Source organism: Malus domestica, chromosome 07 (genome assembly GCF_042453785.1).
Source record: "Malus domestica chromosome 07, GDT2T_hap1".
In the NCBI taxonomy this organism is placed as follows: domain Eukaryota; kingdom Viridiplantae; phylum Streptophyta; class Magnoliopsida; order Rosales; family Rosaceae; genus Malus; species Malus domestica.
In genome coordinates this window covers 35,293,606-35,319,521 of record NC_091667.1, presented here as the reverse complement: position 1 = coordinate 35,319,521, position 25,916 = coordinate 35,293,606, and the positions used below count along the sequence as shown (strand labels likewise).

At 41.3% G+C, this 25,916-nt stretch overlaps 3 protein-coding genes, 1 long non-coding RNA gene and 1 pseudogene across 4 annotated transcripts; 4 read left to right on the top strand and 1 right to left on the bottom strand.

Moving 5' to 3' along the window:
• Positions 1-338: 338 nt before the first annotated feature.
• On the top strand, positions 339-1,067 carry LOC139197484 (uncharacterized). Its single transcript, XR_011582926.1, has 4 exons — positions 339-547; positions 631-728; positions 812-909; positions 1,017-1,067. It is a non-coding gene; the product is annotated as an uncharacterized lncRNA (long non-coding RNA).
• Positions 1,068-9,444: 8,377 nt separating this feature from the next.
• Positions 9,445-14,448, top strand: LOC103428556 (splicing factor SF3a60 homolog). Its single transcript, XM_008366670.4, has 12 exons — positions 9,445-9,764; positions 9,931-10,044; positions 10,346-10,450; positions 10,822-10,964; positions 11,048-11,144; positions 11,613-11,777; positions 12,285-12,356; positions 12,712-12,870; positions 13,003-13,080; positions 13,205-13,333; positions 13,635-13,781; positions 13,850-14,448. Exons 1-12 carry the CDS (start codon positions 9,591-9,593, stop codon positions 13,994-13,996), a joined length of 1,530 nt encoding a protein of 509 aa, XP_008364892.1. The 5' UTR covers positions 9,445-9,590; the 3' UTR covers positions 13,997-14,448.
• A 680-nt stretch (positions 14,449-15,128) lies between these two features.
• LOC103428555 (uncharacterized) lies at positions 15,129-22,187 on the top strand. Its single transcript, XM_008366669.4, has 5 exons — positions 15,129-16,231; positions 18,119-19,031; positions 19,344-20,709; positions 20,797-20,877; positions 21,357-22,187. The coding sequence occupies exons 1-5, from the start codon at positions 15,592-15,594 to the stop codon at positions 22,029-22,031; spliced, it is 3,675 nt and encodes a 1,224-aa protein (XP_008364891.3). The 5' UTR covers positions 15,129-15,591; the 3' UTR covers positions 22,032-22,187.
• A 1,109-nt stretch (positions 22,188-23,296) lies between these two features.
• LOC139197842 (eukaryotic translation initiation factor 1A-like) lies at positions 23,297-23,902 on the bottom strand (annotated as a pseudogene).
• A 677-nt stretch (positions 23,903-24,579) lies between these two features.
• LOC103428575 (putative B3 domain-containing protein At3g24850) lies at positions 24,580-25,071 on the top strand. The gene has a single exon (XM_008366688.1). It carries the CDS (start codon positions 24,580-24,582, stop codon positions 25,069-25,071), a length of 492 nt encoding a protein of 163 aa, XP_008364910.1.
• Positions 25,072-25,916: the final 845 nt, after the last annotated feature.

The following is a 25,916-nucleotide window of genomic DNA, read 5'->3' as shown; positions in this document are numbered from 1 at the left end:
AAGCATGTAGTTTGAGGTAGTGTTCCCTTAATTTCCCGAGTGAGGAAAACTTCTCGGTTGGAGACTTGAAAAATCCAAGTCACTGAGTAGTCACGAACTTTTGAGTACCAAGGCGTAGTAGCATATGGTGGGAGTCCCCCAAGTCTCTAGTCGAGGGAGTTGACGAATGAGGTGTCTTGCTAATAGCCCCGGACTTTTTCTTCATAGATTTTGTTGATGAAGGTTGCTAGGCCCGAATAAGTGGAATTGCAGAAGGTGTAACCGTTGGTGCATTAACATCATAATGGAAGCATCACAATGATGGAAGCATCACAATGATGAAAGCATCATAATGATGAAAACACCATAATGATGAAACATCATAATGATGTTTCTTTGGTGGAATTGTTTTTCATTTCCCCTAACAACCGGAATTGTTTTTCAACATAACACCATCATCTGTAGGTCGAATCACAAAGTTGTCTTCATGAAAGTTGTTCGTTAATTCCTTAACTACAACATATCCAAATTGGAGAGCCATCGGAGCAGTACAACTCCAGAAATCCAGGTATGATGAGTGACTGTTTATCATTTGTCTGTCAACCCGTCAGATTTGTTGTGAGCTTTGAAACTCTATTTTCTCTTGCTCAGATCAGCATGCTTTCTTCATTGAAGTTGTTCCTCAGCTTGTGAACTACAACATATCCAAATTTGAGATCCCTCGGAGCTGTATAACTCAAGAAACTCAGGTATGATGAATGACTGGTTATTATTTTTCTGTCAACCCGTCAGATTTGTTGTGAGCTTCGAAACTCCATTTTCTCTTGTTCAGATCGGTATGCTTTCTTCATTGAAGTTGTTCCTCAGCTTGTGAACTACAACATATCCAAATTTGAGATCCCTCGGAGCTGTATAACTCAAGAAACTCAGGTATGATGAATGACTGGTTATTATTTTTCTGTCAACCCGTCAGATTTGTTGTGAGCTTCGAAACTCCATTTTATCTTGTTCAGATCGGTATTCTTTCTTCATTGAAGTTGTTCCTCAGCTTGTGAACTACAACATATCCAAATTTGAGATCCCTCGGAGCTGTATAACTCAAGAAATTCAGGTATGATGAATGACTGGTTATTATTTGTCTGTCAACCCGTCAGATTTGTTGTGAGCTTCGAAACTCCATTTTCTCTTGTTCAGATCGGTATGCTTTCTTCATTGAAGTTGTTCCTCATCGACTCTTTCATAACATATCAAAAATTCAGGATGAACTAACGGTTAAATATTTCCAGATCTTCGAAACATCACAACAGCTTCGAAATCTGCAAGAAGCCGACTATCATGTTTGGAGCTTCAACACTTTAATTTCCGTCTCTCAAACAGAAATGGTTCCTTCTTGAAAGTTGTTCATATGCTCAAGAACTATAGGGTGTCCAAAATTCAGCTCCATTGGAGAAGAGCAGAGGTTGCAGAAATTTGATAGATGAAAGGAGGCGGAAGAGGGAGAGAGAGAAAAAGTCTCTTGGGTTGGATTTCTATTTTGGGGCAGATTCCAATTTTTGTAGCACCTTCATTATTGATGAATTGCTTGTACTTTTGTCCATTATGAAATTTGGGACTTTGGCTTGTTGTTGGATCTATTATAATATGTTTGGGAACATATATAAGTGAATAAATAAGAAGGAAAATTTTGGGCCCTTGTGGGTGTAAAACAAAAAATGTTTATGTTTACCCAAGTGTTTTTGTACAAGTTCAAGGGCATCTTGGGTTTTGTGAACAAAATTTGTTTATTTGGAGCAAGGTTTTGTGTTGAAGCTTTGTAGGTGAAGCTTTAGTGTTGAAGCATTGTGGGTGAAGCTTTGGAGGTGAAGCTTTTCGGGTGAAGCTTGTTGGGTGAAGCTTTTTAGGTGAAGCTTTGTGGGTGAAGCTTTTTAGGTGAAGCTTTTCGGGTGAAGCTTTTTGGGTGAAGCTTTTTAGGTGAAGCTTTTCGGGTGAAGCTTTTTGGGTGAAGTTTTTTTAGGTGAAGCTTTGATGGTGAAGCTTTTTGGGTGAAGCTTTTTAGGTGAAGCTTTTTGGGTGAAGCTTTTTAGGTGAAGCTTTGATGGTGAAGCTTTTTGGGTGAAGCTTTTTAGGTGAAGCTTTGTGGGTGAAGCTTTGGAGGTGAAGCTTTTCGGGTGAAGCTTTTTGGATGAAGTTGTTTTTTTTTTTTTTTTTTTTTTTTTGGCGCTTGACACGGTCTTCATTTGCTTGTTTTGTAGTGACTGTGGAAGACAGATTGCTTTCTGATTGAGAAGGGTTCCGGCATCGCTTGCTATGAATGTAAAAGAGTGAGGGCTGAGTTGGCTAAATTACCTCTTTATTGAATTCATTGCCAAATGGCCTTCATTACATAGGATGCCGAACGGCTATAGCTCAACACTTGTACATCGTGAGTCTATTTGTAGTAGTACTTCAAGTGATCAGCGTTCCATGGATGGCCAAGGGTCTTGCCATCAGAGCTTCTAAGTGTGTAAGAGCCAGGGCGACTGATGCCAATGACTTCATACGGTCCATCCCAGTTTGGACTAAGTGTGCCTTCACTCGGGACTCTGTCGCAGAGTAATCTTTTCTTTAAGACCCAGTCTCCTATTTTGAAAGAACGAGGCTTGACCCTAGAGTCATAATAGTTGGAGATGCGCTGCTTGTAGGCGACATTCCTCAAGTGAGCTTGGTTTCTGTGTTCTTCGACTAAATCCAAGTTGAGGGTGAGTTGTTTGTCATTTTCACTTTGAATGTAGTTCTGGACTCGGAATGTTGCTTGCTCGAGCTCAACAGGGACAACCGCCTCTGTGCCAAAGGCAAGTGAGAATGGAGTTTCTCCTGTTGAAGTCCGATATGAAGTGCGATATGACCAAAGAACTTGGGGTACAAATTCTGGCCAACAGCCTTTAGCTTTGTCCAAGCTGGTTTTCAAAGTGCGCTTGATTATTTTGTTGATGGCCTCAACTTGTCCATTAGACTGGGGATGAGCTGGAGAGGCAAAGCATAAGTTGATGTTGAACTTAGAGCAGAACAACCTGAACTTCTTGTTGTCAAACTGTCGCCCATTGTCAGTGACTATCGCATTGGGAATGCCGAATCTACAAAGGATGTTCTTCCACACGAAGTCTTCTATCTTTGCCTCAGTAATGGTTGCCAAGGGTTCTACTTCGGCCCACTTTGTGAAGTAGTCCACTGCAACGACTGCGTAACAGACTTTGCCCTTCCCTGCCGGCATTGGGCCGATCAAATCAAGTCCCCACTGGGCGAAGGGCCAAGGGCTGATCATAGGAGTAAGAGGCTCTGGAGGGGAATGAGGAATAGCCGCATATCGTTGACATTTGTCACATGAGCGGGATACTTTGATGGCATCCTGGTGGAGTGTTGGCCAGTAATATCCTTGGCGAAAAGTCTTGTGTGCTAGGGACCGAGATCCAGCATGATCTCCACAGACTCCCTCATGTATTTCCCGAAGGACGATTTCCGCCTCGGCAGGCGTAAGACACCTTAAGTATGGCAGGCTAAAACCTCGCTTATAGAGTTGATCATTGATGATCAGGTAGTGGGTAGACTTGTATCGAATTTGCTTAGCCTGGACTTTATCATTTGGGAGGGTGCCATGAGCAAGGAAATTATAGATCGGGGTGATCCAACTATCCCCCCGTTGTAAGTTGCATACTTCTGCGGCCATGGTGCTTGGTGTTGCCAACAGTTCGACATGAATTTTTCTTCCAATCTTGTCTTCCACAGCTGAGGCGAGGCGAGCCAGGGCGTCTGCATGACTGTTTGCCGCTCGAGGAACTTGGGTGATCTGGTAGTGGAAGTGCTTGAGCAAAAGTTGTGTTTGCGCAAGATATGCTGCCATGGAGCTGTCCTTAGCATCAAAGTTGTTGGTAACCTGGTTGACCACTAATTGGGAGTCACTGAAAATATCAATTTGTTTAACCCCGAGGTGTTTGGCCAAACGTAATCCTGCTAGAAGGGCTTCATACTCGGCCTCATTGTTTGATGCCTTGAATTTGAAACGAAGAGCATACTCCATTGCTACTTTGTCGGGCGTAGTCAAGACTAGTCCCGCTCCACAGCCCTGTTGGTTGGATGAGCCATCAACATACAGACTCCATGCTGAGGTCGTTGATTCTACTTTCTGAGCTTCCGATGGTAATGAAGCTACTGCTTCAGGTGTAGAAGCAATGTCAACAGGATATGTGAAGTCGGCGATGAAATCTGCTACTGCTTGGCCCTTCTCAGCTGGCTTTGGTTGGTAGGAGATGTCAAACTCACCCAACGCTATTGCCCATTTGATCATTCGCCCTGAAGTGTCAGGACTTTGGAGTATCTGTTGAAGAGGATAATTGGTAAGCACGATGATGGAGTGCGCTTGGAAGTAAGGGCGGAGTTTTCGAGCAGACATGACCAATGCCAGAGCCAATTTCTCAATGTTAGAGTACCGTGTCTCCGCATCTTGTAAGGCTTTGCTAGCGTAGTAGACAGGTCGCTCAATATTCCCATCCTTTCGAATGAGAACGGAACTTACGGCTGAAGCTGATACCGATAGGTAGATAATGAGAATGTCTCCTACCTCGGGCTTGGAGAGTAGAGGGGCTTTACTCATGTACTCCTTGAGGTTTTTGAATGCCTCGGCACATTCATCAGTCCATGTAATGTACTTCCTACTTCCCTTAAGTGCTTTAAAAAAGGGAGCACATTTGTCTGTGGCCTTAGAAATGAACCTGGTTAAGGCTGCCACCTTGCCAGTAAGGCTCTGGATGTCCTTTGAAGTTACCGGTTCCTTCATGTCGAGGATTGCTTTGATCTTCTCGGGATTAGCTTCAATGCCTCGTTGGCTAATCATGAAACCTAAGAATTTGCCAGAGCCTACGCCGAAGGCACATTTGTTGGGGTTTAACCTCATTCGATACCTCTTCAAAATAGTGAAAGTTTCATATAGGTTGGTGATGTGTTGGTCAGCATGTTTGCTCTTGACTAACATATCATCAACGTAAACTTCCATGCTCTTCCCAATCTGCTCGGCGAACATTGAGTTGACTAGTCTCTGATAAGTCGCTCCTGCATTCTTTAGGCCGAAAGGCATGACTTTGTAGCAGTATAGTCCTCTGTCGGTAGTGAAGGCTGTGTGTTCTTGATCCGAAGGGTTCATGAGGATTTGGTTGTATCCTGAGTAAGCATCCATGAAGCTCAGGAGTTCACACCCGGCCGTAGAGTCTATAAGTCTGTCAATAAGAGGAAGAGGGAAGCTATCTTTCGGACACCCTTTGTTTAGGTCGGTGTAGTCAACACACATTCTCCACAAGACCTTTTGAAGCAAAAGACTTTCTTTGGTCGGATTTTTCTTAACAAGGACCACATTTGCTACCCATGTCGGGTAATTGACTTCGCGGACAAAGCCTATGCCTTTGAGTTTTTCAACTTCTGCTTTCATTGCCTCGTATCGTTCAGCGTCATAAGATCTTCGCTTCTGTCTCACCGGCTTGATCTTGGGGTCAATACTCAAACGATGACAGATGACATCGGGAGAGATGCCTGGCATGTCCTCGTATGACCAGGCGAAGACTTCAGTGTTCTCTTTCAAAAAAGATATCAATGCTAACCGAAGGGGTGGTGACAATGTGGTGCCAATCTTCACCATGCGATCTGGATAATCTCTTGAGATAGGTACCTTCTCCAACTCTTCAGCAGGTTGGGTTTGCTGGGTGAAAGAGTCATCTCGAGGATCATCGGGTTGATTGTTGCTATCAGGAAGATCCAAGTTCGCTTCATCTAGGCTGGTCTTTGTGACTTGGTCATGTACAGACAGGGTTTCCTTGGGTCCGGGCAAGTGTTGTTGCTTAACTGAAATGTTGTAACATGATCGTGCACTAAGCTGATCTCCTCTGATGTAGCCGTTGCCATGGGGGGTTGGAAATTTCATCAACAGCATATGCGTGGATACCATAGCCTTGAGATCATTGATGCCTGTGCGCCCAAAGATGACATTGTATGCCGTTGGGCAGTCAACCACTAGGAAGTTAGTGGTAATGGTAGCCGTGTAAGGGCCTGTACCAATAGTAAAGGGTAAATGTATGCTCCCTAAGGGTTGCACGATATCACCGGAGAAGCTTATCAGAGGAGAAATCGAGCGATCGAGCAAGTGTTCAGCTACACTGAGTGCCCTGAAAGCTTCGGCAAACATGATATTGACCGAAGCCCCTGTGTCTACGAGGATTCGTCGAACATCAAAGTTGGCTATGTGAGCCTCCACGATCAATGGGTCGTTATGAGGGTAGATGATGCCTCTTTCTTCCTCAGGGTAGAAACATATCGGATCCCAATTAGGCTTTTGATACTTCCCTCCCCTGATGTCTTCCACGTGAAACACTTGGTGACCAGGCCTCAGAATTCGTTCACTGTTTTTCATGGCCCTATTGGAAGATTCAGATATGGGTGTGCCGCCGCTTATGGAATATATGACATTCACCTGGCGTTGGTTACGGTTATCCCTTTGAGGGTGAAGGAGGAATTGATCAATTTTTCCTTCTCGTGCCAAAGCTTCAATACGATCACGGAGGATGATACATTTCTCGCTATCATGGCCGTTATGCTCATGGTAGCAACAAAACATGCCCGCGTTATTCGGGGGGGTGTAATCTGGGTGCCTCGGCTTTGGCTTTGGTATCAGGTGAGCTATGCTGGGGTAAATGGCCGCGCATGTGGCATTCAAGGGCGTGTATGTCTCATACCTTGGGGTAGGGGGTATCTTGACGCGGGTTTGACCCACTGCATTGACTGCCTGGGGGCGAGCGTTATTGTGGCGATACCCTTGGTTATCGAGATAGTGTCCCTTACTCTTTTTACTGAAATGAGAGTGGTGAGGATGGAAATCCTTCCTCTTGCCTTGAAATTGATATGTCTGTTGATTCGGCGAAGCATTATGCAAGGCATGGGGAGGTGCCACTGCTGTTTGGAAAGTCGAGGTCTTCTCATTTAGGTGAGTCTGGCTTCCACCTCCCACTTGTTGATAAAGGATGGTTGTAGGGGGTTTCTCCTGATATGTCTTTGCCTCGGCGGAGGCATGGTTATAAGCCTGCGCCATCACCTCAGAGTAAGTCTTCCAAGTATTGGCATTGATCATGTATTTAAAGAAACAATCACGTAGGCCTGCCGTGAAGGCTTTGAGGGCAGTCTTGTCGTCTGCCTCGGCACACCGGGAGTATTCATGGCTGAAGCGGCCAGCATACATACGTAATGACTCGTCTGGCTTCTGGCGGATAGTGTACAGGTCATCTGCAGAGTGCAAGCGATCGGTTTGGAAAATGTGTTGGGAAACAAATAGTTTCCTCAATTCCTCAAATGAGTCTACCGTCTCAGGTGTAAGACAACAATACCAATTTAGAGCTCCGCCAGAGAGGGTGGAGGGGAAGAGAAGACATCGCTCTTCGTCGGTGTGCATCCGGTATGCCATGGTGGACTCAAAGAGGTTAAGGTGCTCAATCGGGTCCTCTTTTCCAGTATAAAGTTGCAAGCCAAGCTTTTGCTTTGTCTTTGCTTGAAGGGGGGTGTTGAGGATCCTCATTGTAAGAGGGCCAGGCCTGGGTTGGTTCCAGTCAGGTATTTCAGCCTGACGTTCAGCCTTCAACTTGTTTACTTCCTCAAGAAGTTGTAGGACAAGGGGGTCCTGAGCGGAGTTATGTGTCACTGGAGCTTTCTTTCGTAAATCTCCATCTCCTCTTGGAATTAGGAAGGTTTGATCAAGGGCATGTGATTTTTCCCTGGACTCGCTGTACTGGCTTCCAGGGTATGTCTGTCGGAACACCTCTGAGTCCCCTGTACCCTCATGTCTCTCTGGGACTTGTTGCCCCTTCCCCAAATTGGTGGCCGGCTTGGGCCGTGGCAGGGGACCGAGTCTCTCAGAAATCCTTGGGTCATTAATCTTTGAGCTTATATGGATGGAATTCTCTCGACGTTGCTTCAGGAAATCCCGACAATCGCGAAAGACGGCTTTCGATCCTTCTGCCCCTTCAGTAAAGAGGTGTCTCCCTCCACTTCTCATGGTTCGGGTTGAAGCAACTGGGTTAAGAGAAGCCTCATGTTGATTATCAAGTCGAGGGGTAATCTGTTCCCTATCAGGGATATCTATGTCGAATGCATGTGACCCTCCATGTTGGAGGGCACCCAGTTGATGGTTGACTTCCACGGGGGCAACAAGCTCGCGTGTCTGAGCTTGCCTAGCTTCGTGGAGTGTCTCGAAGAGCTTCTCATATTGCTCCTGGAGGACCTCATTCTTCATTGCTATCTTGTTGTTCTGAGCTTCCAACTCATCGACTTTAGCTTGAAGAAGAACTCGTTTTCCTTCCTTCTTTCGTTGTTTCGCACTATGTGCAAGGGGGGTGTCATTCTGTGTGCTGTGGCTTCCTTCGCTTCCCATGTTGGAGAGGGATGCCTGGTCAAAAGAAAGTGTACGAATGATAGAAACCAGCTTGACACAGCTGAAGAGAGTAGGAATAAGTGTCGTTTCCCACAGACGGCGCCAAATGTTGATGCACAAAATCAGCGAAGACTTTGGTACAACAGAAAGTGTCAGGTTTTGTGACCTTCGCTTGGTTGCTTGGTTGCTTCAGTCACTAGTGAGGATAAGTACGTAAATGAATAGAGACAGAGAAGCAAACACAGGATGTACGTGGTTCACCCAGATTGGCTACGTCCACGGAGTAGAGGAGTTCTTATTAGTAGTGAAGGGCTTACACAAGTACAAAGGATCAAGCTCTCAATTTAGTGAGTTCTTGTGAATGATTTAACACAAAATGGCATTAGGCAATATTGTGGGGGAATGACCCCTATTTATAGAAAAACTTGTAGCTTTGTCACATTGACATGTGTCATGTTATGATTGGTTCTTGATGTTGACACGTGCTGCACTCTGATTGGCTTCTAATCTTGACACGTGTCGAGTAGTGATTGGCCTCCTGGTCGGAGGGGAACTCTTCTGGGTCCTTGACAGTATAGCGTTGGCCGGTGCTCGGTAGTTTCGGGATTGGTCAAGTATGGTACAAACAAATCTAAATTTTGTTATAAACTTTTTAATGAGAACAAAATTACAATTACTTGTCACGGGCCTTTAATTGATAAAAATGCCCTTCAATGAGCGCACTCATACAAGTTATGCTCTCATATTTAACAAAACTATAGATGATAGATGTCAGGTGATGCAGATGATGTTTTACTACAGTGATGAAAATTATTTAGGTATATGCACCTTGATACGAGTTCGATCCCTGCTTACTCTTCTTTCCCCTAACAGTTAACTTCTAGCCTGTTAATTATAAAAAATTCAGGTTTGATGGCTAATTTCATAAGAGTGAAGAAATCCAGTGCCATATTGGCAATTTTCTAAAAAAAAAAAGAGGCCAGGTGGCAGGAGTGTTACTACCTAACCAACAGTTAAAACTAAAAGCCACGTCACCGGTTCCTTCTCACTCTAAAATTTTTAGATTTTGCTTCGTCCGCACAGAGACGGAGGCAAAGCGCCGAGAGAGAGGGGGAGAGAGAGAGAGGGAGAGGAAGAAGCCGTAGCTCGGTAGCTCCTCCGTTTGGCAGAGAAGATGTCGTCAACGCTACTGGAGCAGACACGTGCCGCTCACGAGGAGGTGGAGCGGCTGGAGCGGCTGATAGTGAAGGACTTCATGAACGAGCCGCCGTCCAGCAAGGACCGTTTGTACCAGGGCCACCGCGTCCGCCAAATGATCGACACCATCACCTCCACCACCGAAAAACTGGTGCGTATTATTATTGCCTCTCTCTTCACTTCCTACACTCTCTGTGCGATTGAGAATGTACAGAATGTGTGTGGATTCTTTGGAATTTAGGGTTTTTTTAATTGCGGAAACCCTAGGGTTTATGGTTTTGACTGCTAATTGGGGGTTTCTGTGTGTTTGGTTTCAGATTGAGATCTATGAAGATAAAGATAATGCGAGGAAGGACGAGATTGCGGCCCTCGGAGGCCAGACTGCCACTGGCACCAACGTTTTCAGCGCATTTTATGATCGATTGAAAGAGGTATTTTTTTCTTTCTCTTTGTTTTGTTTGTCGATTTTATTGGATGAAGAAATTATAGCTCTGAATCTTCTGATGTTAATGGTGTTTATTCATCGATGGAAGGGTGAGGGTTGAGGGTTTTTTCAAAGTTGTGTTTTTGCGCGTACGAGTGTGTGCATTCTGTTCTGATTATCCAAAATTTAGTTGGGGAACCAAAAAGGAGAAGTCAGAGTACTTAAGTAGGTTATCAGTCAGTCTATCAATTGTTGCCAAAATCTGAAGGTAATTTAAGTTATTGGTGAAATGTTTGCCATATCTGCAGATTCGTGAGTATCACCGAAAGCACCCAGTTGCTCGTGTTGTTGATGCTAATGAGGAAGAAGAAGCACTGCTAAAGGAGGAACCTCAAATCGAGTTCAGTGGAGAGGTCAATATCTCTCTCTCCCTCTCTCTTTCCCCATCTCTGTGTTTATGTCTCTGTATCTATGTCTGTGTGTATGCATACCTGTGTAAACAATGCTTGAAGTTACAAAGACAAGTGAACTAGATTGATTCAGTTATTTTTCCTTCCACACAAGGTGTGGAGATATCGATTTTTCATAAAATACTACTTCATTTTTGTTTGTTTGTTTTCTGGTTGGACAGTAACTGTATAGATAGGCAAATAATACAGATGGGTACATCTGGTTATTATCTTTATTTATTCAGGTTATTTTATTTGTCTTTTTGATAAACACTACTGAGTAGTTACATTTATACTTCATATCCTTTCATTGATTTGTTTAGTTCTGTTTTCAGGAAGCTTTTGGAAGATACCTTGACTTGCATGAACTATACAACCAGTATATTAATTCCAAATTTGGAGAACCTATTGAGTACTCTGCTTACCTTGATGCTTTTTCACAACCACAAAAGGTTCCACACAAGCTGAAGTCGTCAAGGTGAAGTGTTATATTATTTTCTTCCGCCATTGCTTTTAATTCATGTACACGAATTTTGGGAATGATTTTGTTTTATTTTTCAGGCAGTACAAGGAATATATGGAAAATCTACTTGCATACCTGATATATTTTTTCCAGAGGACAGAGCCCTTGCAAGATCTTGACAGAATATTTTTGAAGGTCCAAATCAATACTCTCCTTTACTTGTATTAGAGTGATGCAATAGCATCAATTTAGTCTTGTTTATGTAGGAAAGTGAATCAGAAATATATATTTTTCATTCTTAAAGTTTCCAGTTATGAATTTTCTTTGGCTAGAAAGTTATAATTCACTATTACTCTAGTAAATTTGCCCGAAATAATGATAAACATTGTACTCAAGCATACCTTGTTATCTTGAAATGATTTGAAGGCTTGAATCACAACTGAGCATAGTAGTAATTCATCTTATACATGGACGTTAACAACGTCTATGTATGTATATGGTTATGAAACCAATTTATCATAGTTACCTTTGTCTTTGTGAACTTAATGTTTTCTGTTGAATGGGCTATTGCAATTTAGGCATGGTTCGATATAATTCCATAGTATCTATGATCCTGGACTGTGGTTGGATTTGGAATGATGAAGTATGGCATTTTTTTGGCAGGTTGAAACCGAATTTGAAGAGCAATGGGCAGATGGCAAGGTAAAAGGATGGGAAAATGAGAAGCAAGAAAATGGGCATGTTCAAGATCAACTTACTATGATTGATCTTGATTATTATAGCACGGTGGAAGAACTGATGGAAGTGGGCCCTGAAAAGCTAAAGGAGGTAAGGGTGACATATACAACGTAAAAGAAAAGTTATTGGCAAAAATTAGACCCTAAATGCTCACAGATTGAGGTAAAAAGTTATTAAGTTATAGTAAATAATGATTGTTAAAAGCTCAACATTAACTTGTTGACCAATAGAAATGGTTTAGTACTGGAGTGAGACATAGAGAATGAAGCGAATGCCAAAAATGGGAGGAAGTTAATTAGTTAGGGATCAGGGTTTGTCTTCTTTTTTCGTTCTAGATACTCAAAATCGAATAGTTTCCAAAATTACTTGTGCAGTCTTTCATATGTAATCTAAAATGGATTAAAATATCTTGTACTCAATAAATGTTGTTCAATGTGTATGAAATTAAAGAACTAGAACGGATTTATTTCACCCAAAAAAATATAATCTAAGTTCAATCCTAAGTTTAGAAACACATCTTAAGCAAGCTCTATATATTCTTCTCTCAAAAATAAAAAAAGAAAATTTTCTTATATTCTCTCTTTAATTATCTTCCAGGCACTAGCTTCATTAGGACTGAAGACGGGTGGTACTGTTCAGCAGCGTGCAGAGAGGCTTTTCCTTACAAAGGTGATTGTTCTGTAACTTTTTCTTTTTGAGAAAAGTGGCATATTTGATATGTGCTCGTACATTCTCTGTTCTCTAGTTTCTTAATCAGTATTGTAGGGAGTATTTTCAATTGGAACTACTTGAAATGTCCTAAAATTGCTTTCTTGTTTTGATGGGGATCAATAAGACTATTAAATTAGCCAAAAATCAGAATGCCCTAGCTTACCCAAGTCATTGCACTTCATGTTATGTTAAAGATGTGTTATTCACAAATTTGAATCCTTATGAAACCTGTCAGATAATTTGACATTTTTTCACTGTTTCTAATAAAATCTCCATTCCACGTAGTACTTAAATATCTGTTTATGTTACGCAGGACACACCTCTGGAGAAGTTGGACAAGAAACATTTTGCCAAAGGTTCGCGTGGTGCAGAACAGAATGGGGCTGCTGCAGCTCCACAACAAGTTGACAATTTAAAAGAAATTGCTTTATTGGAGGCCAAAACGAAAAAATTATGCGACTTACTGACTGAGGTTGGCATATATTTCCTGATTCCCCAGTCTTACATGTTTGTGTCTCTGTATTTAGTTGCCTATTTTCATTGTTTTTGTTGGAGTTTGAATATCAGTGCACATTTACAAAAAATTATTGGCGGATTTGTGCAGGCTATTGAAAGAACAAAAGACAACATCATGAAGAAACAGGCTTTGACATATGAAGAAATTGAAGCAGAACGTGAAGAGGTAAGAAATCACCCCCTGAAGAAATATGTTGACATCAATGAAATCATATAATAGTTAGTTTTCTTTGTCGATCAAATTAGTATTGGTTTCTAATGGATGCTTGATTGGGTTTGATTCCTCACAGGAAGAGACACAGGCCGATACTGAAAGTGATGATGATGAACAGCAGATTTACAATCCACTGAAATTGCCAATGGGTTGGGATGGGAAGCCCATTCCCTACTGGCTGTATAAGCTTCATGGTCTTGGTCAGGTAAGCTATTTATTTTCCAGAATGATTTATACTTCCCTTGTTTCCGGGTTGAATGTGAATCGTGTTTTATCTTCTAGTGCCCGGGGACTATTTCTTATCTTCAAGTGGCCGGTGCATGTATAACATTTATACAATTTGTTTTTTCTATTAAAGAAATAAATAAATTTCAGCCTTCTTTTTTCACTATTATGTGTGTTTTTGCCCGCTTGGCGTTGCCAATTGAGTTATCTCTTGAACATTCTAGTTTTATTTTTGCATAAACTAAAGGTCAGGTGATTGCAACTCTATTCATGCATTTCAGGAATTCAAGTGCGAGATATGCGGGAATTACAGTTACTGGGGGCGTAGAGCTTTTGAGAGACATTTTAAGGAATGGCGCCATCAGCACGGTATGCGTTGCCTAGGTATACCAAACACGAAGAACTTCAACGAGATCACATCAATAGAGGTATATTATTTTTCGGATAATTCACCAGCTTAGTATTTTACCGAAGTCTAAACCATTTCACCACACAGGAAGCTAAAGAACTGTGGAAGAGGATACAAGCACGGCAAGGTGTAAACAAATGGCGTCCGGATCTTGAAGAAGAGTATGAAGACAGAGAAGGTAACATATACAATAAGAAGACATATACTGATCTGCAGCGACAGGGGCTGATTTAAAGAACGCAGCTGTTCGGAAAATCCCATGTTTAATCGACTGCTGAGGGAAAAACAATGTTTATGGTCGATGTTCCATCCTTCTTTTCCGGGAACCATGTAACGGTGTCAAGTGGCACCTTGACAACCCGAGCAATAGTCTCGGATGGGTTTCTGTTTTGGCTATCTTTTGCGAAGGAATGTTGCCTCTCGTCGTCCCTTTTGCTCCTCTTGCTGGCCTTGCCGGTTGCAACGCGGTTGAGGCGGGCGGGCGAGGTTGTAGGTTTTTTTTGTAGTTAAGTGGCGAAACGTAGCAAGGCCCTTGATGTTAAAAGTAGTCGATCATTCTACCATCCCTTTGAATCCATTGTGCATTTGAGTTGTTATCACTAACTAGACCACTCCCTGATAATTACACTTCGAACATTTGTTATTTTATTTACAACTTTAATCGAAACCAAACGACAAATTATGAATTTTTGATTTTGTTTGTCTAGTTACTCCTACTTATCTATTATTCTATACTCGCCCTTACCGCTGGGTTATTTACGACCAACGTTTAAAATATTGGTATCGGTAGAAATATTGATTTGTAAATTTGTGGAATATCGATGGATATACTAATATCGATCTCGGATGCTTTCAGTGGAAATGATGGAAGTTTTGCTAAAAAATATGAACATTTAAAGTAAAACTTTAGGGACATATGACAGTTTGTCAATATTTAACTGGTAATGTTGGAAATATCGAGCGCAATGACGTTTTAAAATTCATACAGTTTACTTCATTTAGTGGGAAAAAGCTTTATTATTGTTGTTATAATGTTAGAAATATCAACGAAATATGACGTTTGTCCTATATCTTCTGAAGTTTATACTTCATTCCCTTTCTATATGTTTCTCTAATTTCTTGAATATTTTTACAAAAAATAACGACGGTATCAAAGAAATTTCAAACATTGTTTGCAACTAAGAAGGTAAAGACTCCGACAAAATGAAAAAAATTGAAAAGGAAAATACAAGAATTTCTCAATTTTATTTATTTAATTAATTTTTTTTCAAGTAGGAACAGCGGAATCCCAAAGGGAATCGAAATAAACGGAAAATATGAAGGGCAATCGCGTCAGATAAATAACACAAAAACTGTCCACCAAGGCACCAAGTCGTCTCCGAGTCTCATTAACTCATTTCACTCTCTCTCTCTCTCCGAATCCCTCTCTCTCTCTCTCTCTCTCTTAACATCACACGTTTTTCCACATTTATCCCCAGCCGACGCCCACTCCCTCTTTGTCTCGGCTGTAATTTTCCCCATCTTCTCGGTTTCAATCTCACACCTTCTATCCCCCGGCGATCCGCCCTCTCCTCCGCCGCCCACTCTTCCCTTCCAGTGCGATTTTTTTTCTTCTGCGATTGGTTCAACCCTCAAAGAATTAGGGTTTCCAGTTTTGCACATTGGATTGGAGTGTTCCGTTTCGTTACAATTAGGGTTTCAATCTCCAATCTGAGCATTGAGTCTGTCTCGGCGATTTGTATCTGGGGTTTTTTCGGTATTCGATTTGGGATTTCAATTTTTCGTCGGGAGATTTTAGATTTTTTTTGAATTTTGAGTGTTTCGCTGTGATGCCGAGGAGTACAAGGCACAAATCAAGCAAGCATAGTTCGAGGGATGCCAGGGAGCACTCGGATTCGGAGAAGGATTCGAGTCTGAAGGATCGTAAGAGCAAGGAAGAGAGCGGTGTAGTTAGGGTTTTAAAGGATTCAAGTTCGAGTGAGAAGCGGAAGCTTGATTTGAAGGATGGGAAGGACTCGTATGGCGGCTCCGGGAACGGGGACTATTTGGAGGATTCAGTATCGACTAAGCGGCGCAAGGAGAGGGTTGATGATGGAGGGAGTGATAGGTGGAATGGCGGGGAGAATGATCACCGAAGAAGCAGTGAGGGTTCGAAGAAGTCATTGAAGGCATCAGGGGAGTCCAAGAGTAAGAAGAGAGATGAGAGTGTGGAATTGTATGCGGAGGGTGGCGAAGTGAAGAAGAGTTCTACTAGCAGTGGAAAGGGTGAAGGGAAGCACAGGGATAGGGATAGGGATAGGGATAAGGAGTCGATTCGAAGGGATGGTAAGGCAGGTGGTGGAGCAGAGAGGGACAGGGAAAGGGACGGGGAGAGAGAAAGGGAAAAGAAGGGTAAAGATGGGAGAACGGAGCGATTGGTCAGTGGCGATGAACAACGTGTCATTGCCAAACAAGTCAATGAAAAAACTGGTAAGGTAACTGATTGGGTTTGTTCGTTATTTTGTAGTTTATACATCTATATGGATTTTTTTTCCAGCAATGTGTTACTTGTTATGACTAGTTAACTGTGCGGACATACTCTTACAGTTTTAATCCCCATTAGGAGAATGTTGATCATTTCGAATATGGTAACTTTTCACTCAGTTTAGTTCATCATAGTTTACTGTGATGAGTGACAATATAATACAACGTTATGTTTTCTCAAGTCATTGAACCTTCAACTCTACAGCTCTAACTAGTGGAAACAAATTCTTTTAGTGGTTTACCTTGCGTGATCATTAATATGATTTTGAATAGCTGACTCTGGGTTTGGGAGATTACAAACAATTTTTTGGTGGAAATTTAGCTCTTCAATGGGTTTAGGGATTATAAACACTTGGAGCATGCCGTATTAGATCAACAAGAGTTTCGAGCATAATTTGATTGGAAAGTATATTTGGATTTGTTGAATCTTGGTTAATTTGGATTTTGATATATTGCATATCATAAGTGGGAGTGGTACTAAATGGAAAGCTTAACACTGAGAACGTACACGGTAAACACAATCACATGTATGCTTTTAAAATCATATCACCATCCTTAATGTGAGAAAAGTTCTACATAGATTTTAATGCTTTTTATATTGCAGTTATTCTATCATATTGATATATAGATCAATTTTGAGTTGATGATCCAAAAGTGATTGCTAGGGTGGCCTTTGTATTATCACATATATATTGGATGCTGCAGTCCGCCTTATTTGTGGGACCCACTGATGTATTTGTACAGTAGTATTTACATCCTTGGTCATTATTAGTTTCACAGACACTGAAATACATTGGGAATTTGTCAGTGACCGTTATGGTCAGATTTTTATTTTCTAGTTCCCAAATTTACGCTGGATGCAATCAATTAATATGCCATCTGGGGAAACCAACAATTAGGTGCTATGTTTGAATGCCCCACGTGACTGCGTGGGGTTGAGTGTGGTTGTCTGGCCTATTAGTTGGAAAATTCTCATTGGTCTCCTTGATGTGGCTGTTTTATCTCTACATTTTGGAATTCATACTAATTTTTAAGATTATGAATGGTCGGAGTAAGACACAGGGCACTGTAGAGGTGCCATTCTTTTGAGTCTGTGCACTTAACCTTCTTTTATCACTTGCTTAAATTTGCTTATGCCCATATGTGAATTGGGGGTTGATTGAAACATACTCAAGAAAAATTTGGAGCTGTAGCTGTTTCCTTTGATTTCACTAAGTCCGGATTGATAATGATTTTCATCTTTATGATACTTTGGTTGTCTTGTTGATTATCTGAATGGTTGTTTGTTCTCATGAAGATGTTAAATGATTGTTTTGAGTCTGGTTTGCATTTCTCGTATTCATAGGTTTTATGAGTTATCGTTTTATTACTTGCATAGTTGAATGTTATCTTTCCCTTGTCTGCGGTTACACCCTCTTTCCTTAATCAGGTTTATCGGTTTAGTTTCTTAATTGTTCTTTTCCACATCGGTTGTTATTTTAATTGTTTTTCCTCAAATGTTAGTAACTGTTGTATGTGAAAGGGCTTATCCTGTTGGCTGTTTTAATAATAGTTATAATCATTTAACTGATTTTTATTTTAGTTAACATTTAATATTGGTTTGGAATGGAACTAGATGTTTGAAGGCACAAATTATGGATGTCAATTGCTGGATTAATTGCTAAGATGTGAATTACTGCTGTTAATGAAGAGGCAAATAGATTAGATCATATTGTTTGATATTAATGAGATGCCAATATTCTACAGTACATAGATGACTGTTAAAATTAAATTTTGTGTCCACATTTTTATTTTGGAGTGCAATTCTATGTCTTATTTTATGTGGGTTTGCAGATTTAAATGCACGGGATGAATTGGAAAGTCCTGACGCAGAGAACCAGATTGATAGACGAATGAGGAAAAGAAGAGATGATTTTGCTGATGGGGATAAGCATCTAGATGATGTGGAAGACATCAATGATGGGCGATTATCTTACAGGGATGATTCTGGCAGGGATACCAGGAAGAAAGATGAGAAGCGGAAGGATGAGAGATACAGAGAAAAGCATCGGGAAGACGTGGATAAGGACAATAAGCACCAAGATGACAAGCTAAGAGATGAGCGCCCTCCAAAGGATTATGCAAGCAGCAAGTCTGATGACAAGCATTTGAAGGATGAAAAAGATTTGATAGAAATGCAACAGAAGAGATCCAAGATCCAAGATGGGGAATGCAAAGTAGATCATGATCGCGATCGCAATAGGGACCGTGACTCATATCATGTTCGTGATCGCGACCGCTACCATGATCGTGATCGTGAACGCGAACATGGGTGGGATCATGGTCGTGACCGTGATTATGATCGTGATTGGGATTTGGACCGTGATCGGGAGCGGGATGGGGACCGCGAGCGAGACCGCAATCATGACCATGATCGGGGCCGAGACCGTGATAGAGATGGTGATCGAGATTATGATCGGGACTATGATGGGTCACATATTGATTATCGGAGCACTAGATACAAAGATAGTAGCAGGGGAAAGAAAAGATCTCCGGATGACCGGGATGATGGCAGTGATAAATCTAGAGGTATGAAAGCTCGGTACTCTGACTTGGAAAAGAAGTCATCGAGTGGTGATAGAGTTGAGCCTGATTTTAATAAGGGAAGATCTCAGTCACGGCAAGCTTATGTAGACACTAAATTGAGTAGCAATAAACGCAGGACTTCCCCCGTTTCTAATTCACACGGCGGCATAGATGAGTACAGGTACCTCTCTCTCTCTCTCTCTCTCCCCAACCCTTCCCCTCTCTTCCCCGTCAGAGTTCTGTATGCAACGGGAAAATTGTGTTTAGAGTTGGTATAGTTTAGATAAATATATTTAACACGCACACATAGAATATGGTAGTTTGGGATCCTGTGAAATAAGATGCACTTTAACATTGAACCAAACTAACTTTAATCCATGAGAAAAGTTTCATGGTTGGAAAGGAAATACTGTGATTGTGTTCAACCCTTTTGTTTTTTGTGATGAGTTTTTGTGTTATATGCTAATATGTCATATTTTTTTCCTGGCCCAAGGTATTCGAATCCAGAAGATTTGAAATATAGGGATTCTGGAGTAGAGCATAGGTCCAAAGCAATGCCTCCTAGAGATGGGTCTGGTCTGGCTGGAGTTTCAGAAAGAAGTTTCAAGTACAGATCCATGGAGAGACCCAATAAAATGGATGATAACCATTTAGGCGAGATGTCTAATGACAAGTCTTCAAGTTCCAAGGCTTCACCCCTGCCCTTGATGGAAAGGTCTCCTTCATCATCAAGTATTGACCACAGGTACGTCAACAGAACTGGTGTCAGACGGAGTCTTGAAATTGAAGAAACAGGTCGAAGAAGCAGTGCTTCCATGGACAATAGAGATTTCTCTAACACTGAGGATGGACTGGGTCGGGACCTGCCATCAGAGAAGCCTTTGGTAGACGAGTCATCTCCTGCTGATTCGTCAGCTCACAATAGAAGTAGTCAGAGTAATTTGTCTTCTCTGTATCCTCCTCATCCCAATTTCAGGGCCGGAGCTGACAGCCCTTTTATTAATTCAATGGAAGAAGATGGTAGAGGCAACTCCAGTGCACGTTACAGAAGGAGTAGTGATCCCAATGTGCTTCGAGGGCATGGTAATGGTAATGCATGGAGGGGCATTCCAAGCTGGACTTCACCAGTTCCAAATGGCTTCATGCATTTCCAACATGGGGCACCTCATGGTGGTTTTCAAGGGATGCTACAGCAGTTTCCAGCTCCACCAATTTTTGGTGTTAGACCTTCAATGGATATTAACCACTCTGGGATGCCTTATCATATGGCTGACGCTGAGAGATTTCCCGGTCACTTGCGGCCACTTGGGTGGCAGAACATGATGGATGGTCCGGGCCCTTCCCACTTGCATCTATGGGATGTGAGTAATGGTGCCTTTAGGGATGAGAATCACATGTATGGGGGTGCTGAATGGGATCAAAGCAGGCATCCAATGAATGCTCGTGGATGGGAATCCAGCGGTGAGACATGGAAAGTACATAACAACGATGTGAAAAGGGACTTGCCTTCCCCAGCTCAGAAGGATGATTATCCTGTGCAGGCTGCTATGGATGATGCTGTGGCTGGGAAGATGGGTCAGGCGCCTCACCATGAGGATAACCTGGATCTTGGAATTTCTAAAACCGTTGAAAGAAGGTCCACTATGACCTCTCCTATAAAGGAGTCTATGCCTAAAAGTAGTCATGATAAGTCACCTGGTCGCTCTAAATTACGAAGTGATGACATCCTCTGTTTAAGTCATTATTATCTTTCCAAGCTTGACATTTCAGCAAAACTTACTCATCCTGAGGTGTATAGGCAGTGTATTGAGCGGAGCCCAATTGTTGATGAAGATGCTACTACACACACAATTGTGGAGGTGCAGATTCTTTCTAAAAAATTGTTCATTGCGTTTTGCTTCTAGAATCTAATCTTACTGATTGCATTTACTCTCCTAATGTCACAGGGTGCAAGGGCAGGATTGAAATCGTCCAAAATCTTATTGAGGTCCTCGCCTTTTCCTCCTTTGAAGGATTCTGTCTTTCAGGTACACTTTATGATGAATGATAATGTTATATATCTTGCTCATTTCTATCTGAAGTTGGTCATACATTTTGTATTTGTTGTATTTCCTGACATGCATTTTGAGGCTGCAATTAGTGGTATGAATGCAGGCGTTACTCATTTTTGTAAATATTTGAACTGGTGATTTTGCTTTTTGAAAAAAATAGCTGAAATTTCTTTACTCGGAAAAGTGGGATATTGAATTGATGCATGAGCAAGATGCAGGTTAATAATTCTTGGGCATTATTATTTGGTAGGAGTATTATCATAATGGATATATGGTTTACTACTATATTTCTAAATTGGTTGTTAAGTTACTGTATAATTTACTCGGATTACTTTTACTATTTCTCAGTTTGGTTTTATTTTGACATTTTGACTCTGTTTTCTTTTAGTCATTGTATTTGCTTACGTACTTGCATCCTAGTTGCCTGACATTTTTTTTAATTTTCTGACTTGCAGAAAGCGATGAATCTTTATAAGAAGCAGAGGATGGAAACGAGAGTCTTGCCAATTATTGCTGGAGGAGCATTGGACATTATTTTAGCATCTAATCAGGAGAATATGGAAGCAAAAGTCCATTGCTATGGGGAGAAAGTAGAGGAGTTAGTCCCGGCTTCTGATATAGAAATGGCAGATGCTCCAGATTATAAAAACGCTGGCACTGCATCAGGTGATGGTGCCGAGGAGAGACTGGAGGTACCAGTTTCATCTCCAAATCACGAGTTGCAGAATGACACATGCGTCCCTTCTCCTATGTTGGAAATGCCAGTTGATGATAATGGTGGAAACAAAGCAGGGGATCCCCAAACAATGTCAAATGGGGTGGAAATAGAATCCTCGGACCAGGCGAAATTAGATGACGGCGATGCAAATGGTTTCTCATCACCGGATAACGAATCTCTTGCTACCACCACTTTACCTGCAGCAGCTAATGACTCAAATGTGATTAGCAAGACTAAAGATGATAACCCAATTGGTCAGGCTTCTAGCGAAGGTGCGGCTGATGCGGTAACTGGTCCTTTAATAATACCCAAGAGCTCCCCAAAGGCTTGTGAGGCTTTGATTTCGGGGTCTAATGAGTCTGATTCGGTAATTTTAAGTCGGATACATCATTCTCCTGAAAGTACACATTGAACAATTTCTTCTATATCCATGTTCTTTTTCTTTTCCGTTCCTTTTATTGCGTTTTTAAGTTCGTTATGCTCATCTTATTTTCTGTGGCTTCTCATTTCAGCAAGGAAATAAAATCAAAATTTGGGTTTTCGGCTCCTTGAGCTTTGCCCATCCGTAGTCCTGTTTCTCCTCCAGCCCTCGTCTTTGTTGCGTTTCGTTTTTACTGTTTCTGGTTTTTTGTTGTGCTGCATTTTCACCCTTTTCTTCGAAGTCGATAATTTGTTGCTTGAATTTCTTGCATGGTGTGCTTTCAGCTTCTACTTGTCGAGTTTTTGTTTCCTAGGACGTCTGTATAATTGTTAATCTGTCTTTGGATGAACACTTGGAACATGATTTGGAGTGTCTTTGTCATGAGATTGCTGCATGCTTAACTGCGACTAGGATCGATCACGACTTGTCACTTTGTCTCGTATTTTCTGTGTTTTCGATTCGGTGTATTGGAGTTGAGGTGTCTGTACTCTTTCTTTTCTTGCGGGTCAAGAATTAAGATTTCTTGCTCGTTATATGATTAGGGTTTGCTTTCGTTTTCTCTATTTAAAGGATTCTTTATAGGGAGTTTTAACAAAACACTTTCGGTACTGTTCACTTTTAATGAAAAATCACATTTATATATTTTCCTGGTACTATTCACTATACATTTAAAAAAGGCTTTTCATTAAAATGGTAGTTTTTTTGGTCTTTTCGTTAGTTTTCCTTTTTTTTTTTTTTTTTTTTTTTTAAAGCTAGTTTTCCTTTCTTTATAACTGCTACATTTTTCAATTAATCAACAAAATCTTTTATTTTGTATTTTTGAAGACAAGCGTAGCAGATATATTAGGAAAAAAACAAATGTTATATGGAACATGACCAATTCACCATCTGGAAATACAAAACCATAGGGCGGATTTACATTGGACCAAGGCGGTCCCAAGACCATATAAAGGTCGGGAAACAAGTATGTGAAGGTCTTTCGGAGACTCTGAATGTTGCGTTGACAATACTCAACAAATGCTTTTGATGGTTCTCATTAATTTGCTTTGGCATATGTCAATATCTGTTGATAAATGCATAGCATGATTAGGCTGATGACAGCAAGCCTGCTAACTGTTTGATGAAATTCCTCCGTGAAGACTGAAATTTGTTTGCACACTTCGCGCTATGTCTCTATCTAAAAAACTTAGACCTTTATCATTGGGACCTCCCAAGATTCAAATTCTAAATCTGCCGCGAGCCAACTTCCAATCCAATTAGAAACGGTAAAATATAACATCCTTCAGCAGATGTATTGAGTTTTGATCTGAAAACCTCGTATACTTTATACCGATATCTTCGTTATCTTCGTCCTGAAACTCTACGTAGTCATCTGCACCACCTTCGTTTTCATCCTCGTTGAGACGTGTATTCTCCGGAAGCTCTCCAAATGCCTTGAGGCGCCTAGCTTCATCAGGCATGTACTTGAGGAGCACATCAGCTTTGTCGTCCTGACAGTCGCGAAGCCCGGCAAAAATGATATCATCTGCTGAAATTCCAAACATTCATAGAACCGAAGCTGGCCCTTTGCTAGCCGACCATGTGCCAGAAGTCTATACTCTTCGTTCGCGATTCGTGATGGATCGTGATTCCGGATTCTATTAATAGCTAACTAAGTCCCAATTCATCACTATCCATGCATTGTACCGCCGGATGTGACAAGGTCGCTTCCTCCCATCAACACACATGGCTTCACGCCGGCCATTACCCAGCATTCGGAGCAGCTGTCCGTCTTTCTTAAAGACAAGCTCACGCTTTTCTTCATCAGCCTCATTTTTACCTCTCTTCCTGTTCTTTCCTCCATTACTCTTGTTCTTCGGCATGATTTCTAGCTCTGTTTCTCTGTTTTGCGAAGGGACGAAACTTGCAGGTGGATTGGATTCGATGGAGGAGCACAATGCAACCCTAATCCTTGACCAACAAGAGAACCAATATAAATCATAACAAAGAACCAGAGTTTCTCTTCTCTGCTATTTCAGTAAAGGAAAATACAGGAAGGTAGGTAATATGGTAAATCGAAGCTTCATGCTTTCCTTTTCTTTTGGCCAAGCAGTTTCTTTCCTTTCTTCCCTTTGTTTTTTTTGTTTTTTGAGAATGTATCATTAGACCCTAGTTTTAAGAGGATTCCTAAGCTTGCAATTTGGGACACAGACGACTATTAAGTACGCTATGAATATCTCAGTGACAAATACAGTACTACATTGCATTCTTCTCCAATCTCCCAAGGGGAAGAACGCAAACGAGAAGAAGAAGACGACGTTGTCGAGATGGTGGAGTTCACAGAAAAAGACTTTGATGCTTCACTGAGCAGGATGATAGCCATGCTTGAGGTTGCTAGGCTCGCTACTGAGGACCTGATGCAGGAGGAACTTGTGAAGCGAAAGAGTAAAATCAAGAATCCTATGATGATCGATTGGGCGGCCAAGAAAAATAGGTCGTCAGATCGTTCTTTCAAAAGAAATTGGGGGATCGGACTCCCGTGGAACTCAAGATGCAGAAGATGTCGTTGAAGAACAATACCAAGAAAGGCGTAGACACGATGAATATAGCTTTGAAGAAAAAAGAACTGATTACTCCTTCCGCGTCTCTTGGATATCATGACTTGCCTGAAGAATTCAAAAGAGAAATTGAGAGGCTGAACGGGACCAAAGTGGAGTTGGTGATAGAGAAACAATTGACCAAGACTGATATAAGTTCGAGTACAAATAGGATGTCAATGCCTCTAAACCAACTTATTTCGATTAGTTTCTTGGAAGATGAAGACAAGGAGATGCTTGAGAACTGTAAGACAATGACGGTTCAGTTGATAGACCCTGGTCTTGTACAAGGAGATATAAACCTGAGGCGGTTGGTAATGGGAAAGGAAAAAAAACCGGGAAGTGCAATTTTTGTATTGAGGACTCAATGGGGGGATGTTGCTCGGAAAAACAAGCTCAAAGCAGGCGACGTCGTTCAAGTTGGTCGTTTCAGGTTAATAGAGCGCTTTACTTAGCCCTAGTTTTGGTTAAGAGGAGCAGTGTTGGATGAGATCATCAGGAGAGTGATGATGATGGTGATAGCGAGTGTAAGAGTAGTATTGTTGATGGCGGGAGTAGTAAATAGTGGCGGTAGCGAAGGCGGAGCAGAGATCATGGAAGAATGGAAGAGGTGGTGGCAACTATTAGAGTAGGACTATATGGGGATTGTGCACAGTGCGTGGAGGAACCATTCAAGGCCTAGCAGCAGTTGGCAATGGCATTCAGGAAGCTAGGTGATAATTAAAGGCTTTTAATTACACTTTTTCAAGTAACTTTTGGATTAGGTTTTGTATATATTTGTTTGATATTATTAAGACTAGGTTTCATGCACGTGCTCACGAGTGTGCATAAGGTATTTTTTGAATCACGGCGCGATTTACACTTTTTAAATATATTTATACGCATGAATTGACAAAAGGAAAGTCAAATATTTTAAGTAAATGAATAATCTTAGATCATACTAGAAAAAACCCCTCACAAACCAATCAAAGCAGTTGAAGTCACATAATAAAATCGGTCTTTCAATTTCCATCTACATTCTATTGAATTTAAATTAAGAGTAGAGAAAATAATATTTAATAAACAACTGATTGAATCACATTATTGCTAGCCCATTGTGAGGCTAAGCACACCCTCCTTCCCTATAAAGTAGATAATATCGTTTGTTTAAAAAAAAAAAATTTCATTTGACAACTAATTTAATCATATTATTATGCGTGTGCGAAAAACCTTTTTGATAATCGGCATTACACACCTCCTAAGATGTTTTGAACGTGTTTAAAAATAGAGAAATAATATTTAATGAACAACTTATTGAATT

Excerpts from the sequence above, each read along its gene's own strand:
- LOC103428555 (XM_008366669.4), top strand. The coding sequence starts at position 15,592 with ATGCCGAGGAGTACAAGGCACAAATCAAGCAAGCATAGTTCGAGGGAT. Across the intron at positions 19,032-19,343 it reads GGCGGCATAGATGAGTACAG|GTATTCGAATCCAGAAGATT; the intron begins GTACCTCTCTCT and ends TCCTGGCCCAAG. Across the intron at positions 20,878-21,356 it reads TGAAGGATTCTGTCTTTCAG|AAAGCGATGAATCTTTATAA; the intron begins GTACACTTTATG and ends TCTGACTTGCAG.
- LOC103428575 (XM_008366688.1), top strand. The coding sequence starts at position 24,580 with ATGTCGTTGAAGAACAATACCAAGAAAGGCGTAGACACGATGAATATA.
- LOC103428556 (XM_008366670.4), top strand. The coding sequence starts at position 9,591 with ATGTCGTCAACGCTACTGGAGCAGACACGTGCCGCTCACGAGGAGGTG. Across the intron at positions 10,451-10,821 it reads AAATCGAGTTCAGTGGAGAG|GAAGCTTTTGGAAGATACCT; the intron begins GTCAATATCTCT and ends TTCTGTTTTCAG. Across the intron at positions 13,782-13,849 it reads ACGAGATCACATCAATAGAG|GAAGCTAAAGAACTGTGGAA; the intron begins GTATATTATTTT and ends TTCACCACACAG.